At 34.7% G+C, this 7,500-nt stretch overlaps 1 protein-coding gene across 2 annotated transcripts in view; it reads right to left on the reverse strand.

Annotated features, from left to right (window-relative positions):
* Window positions 1-3,164: 3,164 nt before the first annotated feature.
* LOC125040949 (nuclear polyadenylated RNA-binding protein 3-like) overlaps window positions 3,165-7,500 on the reverse strand; it is a 9,811-nt gene continuing 5,475 nt past the window's right edge. For both annotated transcript variants that reach the window (XM_047635746.1, XM_047635745.1), the window contains exons 4-6: window positions 7,345-7,500; window positions 3,667-3,804; window positions 3,165-3,458 (exon numbers count right to left, since the gene is read on the reverse strand). The exon at window positions 7,345-7,500 is cut by the window's right edge and continues 28 nt beyond it. In XM_047635746.1, the coding sequence (XP_047491702.1) occupies window positions 3,388-3,458; window positions 3,667-3,804; window positions 7,345-7,500 (365 nt within the window). In that variant the 3' untranslated portion in view covers window positions 3,165-3,387. The remainder of the gene's footprint in view (window positions 3,459-3,666; window positions 3,805-7,344) is intronic.

Consider the following 7,500-nt stretch of genomic DNA (forward strand, 5'->3'; position numbering starts at 1 on the left):
TTATCTATATCTATGGTTCTTTGATACGACCACCGATTTTTTGAGTATCTTTCCATGATTTTCAGCAGTGGCTAACAAGTGTTTCTACATCGCTGTTGTAAAATTGAATAAATGTTCAAACGTAAAAGTACTAAAAATAACCATGCATCTACAATCAATAAAGTAGAGAATGAAAATAAATATAGATGATATAAATGCTCTTTTTCTTGGGGGAGGGGAGATCAATTTTTTTTTTGCTACAGTTCTCACCTAGATGCTTGGTTAATATGTAACTTAATATAAGAGGATTTTATGTTGTGAGGAAGGTAACAAAAAAAAGAAAAAAAGAAAAAAGAAAAAAGAAAAAAGAATAAAGAAAAAAGAAAAATGTATATATCTCATATAAGTATTAGGTATATATATATATATAATATATATAATATATATAATATATATGATTATATATATAACATATATTATATGCATATATGTATATCATATATTATATACACATATATCTCTCAAATACATACATACATACATACATACATACATACATACATACATACATACATACATACATACATACATACATACATACATACATACATACATACATACATACATACATACATACATACATACATACATACATACATACATACATACATACATACACACACACACACACACACACACACACACACACACACACACACACACACACACACACACACACACACACACACAGACAGACAGACAGACAGACACAGACAGACACAGACAGACAGACACAGACAGACAGACAGACAGACAGACAGACAGACAGACACAGACAGACACAGACAGACAGACAGACAGACAGACAGACAGACAGACAGACAGACAGACAGACAGACAGACAGACAGACAGACAGACAGACAGACAGACAGACACACGTATATATCTCAAAAACGTTCATTTTCTGCCCCATCCCCCTTGTTCTTTCCCTCATTCCTTCTCCCTTTCCCGTCTGCTGTGAACCTTTGTCACAACTGGATTCCTTGTTCCTCGTGACAAGGAGTGAGTGATGAAAAGCTAAGAAGCGGCCGAAAAGAGAAGATAGAAATGAGAATGGTATGGAAGAGGAGGATAAGAAAAGATGGAGAGAACAGGGGACAAAAGGAGAGAGGAGAGACAGAATGGAAAGAACAAGGGAAAGGGGGGAAAGGAGAGAAAAAAGGAAAACTAATTGTCTAGTGAATTACACTTTTCACAAGTATGATAATTAGATGATTTTATTACATCCATAAATATTTTCCTCGCCCATATCTTCCACATTACAAACAGAAATACATATTCATACAGCTTACTGAACTGTTCTATATAAATACAAGGCAAAAGTATTAACACAAAGCATCTGGCAGATACCTAACATTGTTTTTTTGTTTTTGTTTTTGTCTTAGAATTAAGACATACAAAGTGAGCAGAGAAGAATTAATGTAACATAAATGGAATAAGTAATATATCCCTAATAACAATTGGAGAAAAGAAATGAAAATAAAATAAAAAAAACAAAAAAAAGTGGGGTTTCTTTGTAGTATGACTGTAAGGACTAGATTATTTTGGGTTCAGATATGGCCTCCTCTCAGAAACTGGTGATTTAACCCCTAAAAAGACATTGCACACTATACTTAGACATGTTCAAGTGAGGACACAAGACGAACTGTACCTAGTGTTCACTGATTGCTGCAAAATTAATGTAATGTTTTTGAGTCTCAATGTATTCCTTTATCTGTAACTTAATAAAGAGATAATAAAAGTGATCATATCGTATGCTCATGCACTAAGAACTAGTGTCAGATTACAAGATGCCATGTCCTTTAAAAGTTAAAACAAGAATTTCTATACAGAGACTACCTGTAATGTGATCTTTACCAAAACCTCTAAGACATAACAATGAAAATACTTAAGTCTACCTGCCTCTACTTTCTTCTTTTGGCAAAAAAAATAATTAGCTTCTCTGCCAACACTAAAAGCATGGCCTCAGCTAATCAATATCCTACAACAGCACCTATAACTCTATATTTACAAAATCCGTATCACTACCATCACAGTACAGTAATATTTCCCGTTGTGTATCACAGTATTTGACAGTGCCATCATTCCCTTGATACTGGCGGACAAATGTTCAGTACAGATATTGTTAATAATAATGCTGACATATCAACACAAAGCATGGCATGTACTTATATGCCATGCTCACTGTGAGTTTACTTTATTAATTGTTTATACACTCAAATGGCTTCACTTGTACTAAGTCATCACCAATGAGCCAATTACAAGTACTACCTGTCTTGCCTGTTTACTCTTTTTCTTGATTTTTGAAAATATTTTACATTATCTTATATTGCTGTTACTAATGACAATAACATTATAGTCATTATAATGTCTATAATAAAAATAACACCATTGATATAGACAGCATTAGTAAAAAAAAAAAACTTTTTTCCCACAAATTCAAGGGAAGGTGAAATCAGGTAAGGTCACAAGGTCTACTAAATGACTCCTTTGTGGCTAAGCACTTGCAGAGCCATCTATTGTGCAGAGACATTTCACAAAAATTTCAAAAACGGGCACAGCATTTTCCCAATAATTGAGTTAAGATGAGAAAGGATTATGAACCTCTATCATTCAAATCTAACAGCTTATGATTTTCTTCAGATGTACTATCTTTCTTTAGCATTGTTGATTCACAGGGTCCAACTTCTAATAAAAAGGAAGCACTGGAGCACCACATTTTCATGGGTTACAGATTTAACAACGGCATAATGTTAGTATCGCATGACCCCAGCTACAAACACATAGTGAGGACTGTAGTGCTGAAGGATTTATGACATTCATTGATCTCTAATAATAAAATGGGCATACAGCATTAACCCAACACTGCCGGGTGAAGAAATCAAATAAAAATTCTACACTCTGGAGAATAATGGCAACTTTGAGCACGGGAGTTTACTACATCAAGCTGAATGTCCCACTCGAAGCCCTCTGGCGTGTCACGGCGTCGTACAGCCATACTCCGCAGATCAAGCGGTTTGTTATGACGCCGCTAGGTGTGGCCTGGCAGTATTGGGTGAAGTATGGGTAGTGCATTTAATTTTTTGATCAATCATATATATAGGTTTGAAAAAAGAAAATCACAAACACTAAATCCATTTTTTTCTTTCTTTCATATACATGATACATTTCTTTAAAGAAATAAAGGAAGAAATAAAAATCTGTAAAATTAATATTCATAACATATTTTACATACCAAGCACTCATACTTATACCAAGGAAATAAAACTATCCTTAAAAAAAAAAAAAATTGTGTATTGGGTGACAAACTTTCCAGCTTCCAGAGGGTCAAGGACAGGGGGACAGCCTCAAGAAACTGTCACCAGTTTGCTCTTTCCACTTTTCTCTTGCTTGATAACCATTGCTCTTTGGTCTTTCGCTGCAAATCAAGAATAATTTGTGTCACTATAAAGGGTACTTCAAACAGAGTTTTATCAGGATAGTGTAAAAATGCAAAAGAAAAGTAAAACATGAAAAAGGAAAACATGGATCACAAAGGCATAAAACCTATTTGAATAGGTATGAACATATTCCAAAACAATGACAACAACAAAATAATAATTCCTATCATAATGACAGAGACTGACCTGACATTCTTTTGACATTTTTACCAAACAGGGCATTTTCTCGGAATGAAGCAGCACGCTTTGCCAGGGTAAGAGATTTCTTGGTTTCGCTCTTCACTGCTCGGACTTGGACGCCACGCTCCAGGGGTATCACCAGATCTGAAAGACAAAGTAGTTTAGGAAATAGAAAAAGAAGAAGAAGAAGAAGAAGAAGAAGAAGAAGAAGCAGAAGAATTCTCACTAATAAGCATAAAGAAAAAGAAGGAGAAAAAAAAAAGGACGTGGAAGGTGAGAATGAGGTATATGAGGGAAAAAAGGAAACTAAGATGGGGTAACAAAAAAACAAAAAAAAACAGCAAAGGAGAATCAAACGCAAACTGAGGACAAAATGAAAAAACCCCCATCCCCCCCCCCCCCCAAAAAAAAAACAACCTTAAAAGTACTTCAGGAGAGATCTTATCACATTGTGGGGCCATGCTCAGCACAGGATAATTGAAGGTTAAACATCCCAAAACTCTTAACTTAAAAATTTGAAAACCAAAATGTAAATATTCATCTCATGATTATCTGCATCCAGTCTGTACTAAGTGGATTGAGCTAAGGGGAATATGGGGGTGCCATTAGGGGTTAATGATCTATGAAAGGTGAAGATGATCCAAGTCTTTACATTTGTTACTGATACCAAACTACATATACATGCTACTTGTAGTGAGGATGTGGAGGAGTTACAGAAGGATCTCAGTTCAATTGCAGTCTGGTTCTATCGTGATAAGTGTGTGCTGATAACTGTAAAATGTCTATCTCGGTGACTTGAAATTTGAATTCCACAGACAGGAGAAAATAAACAAATGTATTAGCATAATGTCCATATTAAACGATCTTTCTGCTACTCAGAATGGAACATAATAGTATTTCTTGTCAAAGATTAGCTACCCAGACCTTACATTATCAACTGAAATGGTTCAAGGATGTACAACCAAACTAATTCTAAATTATGAATACTGGCTAAAGACCCCAGCCTGCCAAGCCTAGAATACTAACATCACTTAGGAATATATAAGCAGTTTCATGTGTATGACCATAAAATTATTTGGAAATTGTAGTTGGTTCTGTCAACATTACATATAATAAATAACTCTTCAATAAGAGATCACAAACAAGGAACAGAATTTTTCTATTTTCACGCAGGATAGTAAGCATGAATTTCACGGTCTCAGGGTACAATATCAGCCAGATGGATATCAAGAGAGCTGTGAACCATTATCCACGGCTGATCCTCCATTACACTGACATTTAAGACAAGCAGTTCCTCTTGATTTTTCATCATGGTTAATGTTGCCATTTTGTTTTGGATGCAGAATATTTGTTTGAAGCAGGGAACACTAAATTTCATGCCAACCCAAGAATAACTCTTGCTCAGCAAAAGCAAAGTTTAAAATGCTTTTGGTCTGACTCATCTGCAAAAATTGCAAAGCTTGTGTACCTTAATGTACAAGGCTCTATAATCTGACTGAAAATATTAAATAAGGCATTGTAGCACTGTAAATTACACAGTATAAATTATGTAGTAGCTTTGTACTCTATTCAAAATATATTTCTATCTATAACATTTGTTATATTTTATTATTTTTCCTTGAAACTTAACAATGCTTGTGACCATGGAGTATATACTCTGTGACTGTAATGTGATTGTAATGCCTGCCTTATTTGTTACATTTTCAGATATACAGACTTGAATACTTATATTAGTCATTCACAGAAATAATGCAATGTCTAATATGTATATCATTTACTAAAAATGTGATTTAGAGTGTGCTATACTATCAGCACACTCTAACGAACCATGCAACCAAGCACATGCTGAAGCCAAAATGCACATGTAACTTTCTTGATGTCACCACATACTCCATAATAACAGCAAATTGTCTAACACTTGCAATATGGTGCATTCCTAGAGACATGCTCTGCTTTGAAAAATATATTCTAATAATCTTCATCCCATCGTAACCTTACTTTTCCCTACATACATATGATACTCATCTTAATGAAAATTAAATATCATATGGAAATGGCAGTAATTTACTATATTCCCTCTATTTCTAATGCTGTGAATGACTCATATTTCCAAAAGACCACCACCGAAAACTAAAGAGTAAGAGCAAAGAAAAAGGATATCACAAGATTTGCTAATCAAAGCCATAGCTAAAATGAGAGACCAAAATTAGTCTCAAAACTAACTTTGTGTAAAGATTATTGACTGGTTTGCTAAAAGCATGTGACAGCCAACTCAATGAATATTCATAAATAGAAACATTAATATACACGAAAATAAATGCATAGCTATCTATCTATCTGATACATATACATTTATCTATCTATCCATCCAATAGATATGTATGTTAGACTGATAAATAGGCATTTATATCTGTGTATATGCATGTCCAGATAGTGAATATCCACTAGGTCGGGCCTTGCACAAGTTTAACAAATTGGCTGGATGTCTGTGGCTTGAGGGAATTATTTCTAACTTTATGGATTGTTAAGTCCAAGTAACTACAAAGGTAATGGAGAATATATGAAGCTTAACAATATGCCCAAACACTGAAGTCAAACCACCAGAAACTGTCATTAAGGGGAGACTGGTGATTTAATGACAAATATTTGTAAAAAAAAAAAAAAAAAAAGACAACTAAATGAATGAATAAATAAATAAATAAATAAATGCAATTAAACAAATGAAACTTAATCGGCAAATAATACATCAGATTACTGTTCACTTATATGGGTGTTGATGTTGTGATGTCATGACATCACTTAATATTTTCATTAAAGCAGACTTACCATTTGATCAAATTAATGAAAATTTGTTTGTGTATAGTATGAACATGTCTAAACATGCACAGATTTTCTTTTTCTCTCTGCATGCTGCCTAACGTCACAATTTTATGATCCTGATGTCATCACATTATGCCATTACCCTAGACAAATTTTCTTCTAGAAGTCTGTTTTCTATACAACTTGAAATTCTGAGTATGAAGATTCATTTCACCCGACATTTCCCCCAAAGTCCCATAAAAACCGTGCAAATGCTGGACTTTTTATATATATATTTTTTTTGTGTAATCATACCTTTCAAGAACACAGCCTGTAAAGTTTCTGTGATGGTCATACTGACTGGTGTGTGGCATTATCCACACTCTACTTTTTGACATCTACTGGTTTACAATCTCTCTTCCTACCCCTCCTAATCATTCTCCCTAGTTAAGTGATGCCATATCCTGATATCATAGTCTGATCACTTATTAGATTACAAGGGAAAGTGTGCTTAATGACTGACTTTCACTACACCAGGTGGCTTTTGGAGCCTTCTGGGGCAGCAGCATGCATTATGTTTCTATTTTAAGTTTATAGACATTTAGCTATCAATTAAAAATATCATAATTTTGACCAAGAGTCTTCCCTTAACCCCTTCACGACGGGTCACATCTCTAGACGTCATAAAATTTTTTTTTTTTTAGTTTGTTCATCTGTCAACAAGGGGTTAAGAAGGAAAAAAAGAGAGAGAGAGAGAGAGAGAGAGAGAGAGAGAGAGAGAGAGAGAGAGAGAGAGAGAGAGAGAGAGAGAGAGAGAGAGAGAGAGAGAGAGAGAGAGAGAGAGAGAGAGAGAGAGAGAGAGAAAAAAACATTTATCACTCTAACCTTCCTTCTGCTCTTCCTCATCCATGGTGCCAATGTCATCTATAATGTCGTCTTCGAATGTAGTGTGCTTCCCCTGTGCTGCAAGCAATGACTGCTGTTGCAATTCTGCTTCTCTCTCTGCTGCAACTTGTGCTAGGAGTTCATCTGATAATGTTT

Source organism: Penaeus chinensis, chromosome 29 (assembly GCF_019202785.1).
Source record: "Penaeus chinensis breed Huanghai No. 1 chromosome 29, ASM1920278v2, whole genome shotgun sequence".
NCBI classification, from domain to species: Eukaryota; Metazoa; Arthropoda; class Malacostraca; order Decapoda; family Penaeidae; genus Penaeus; species Penaeus chinensis.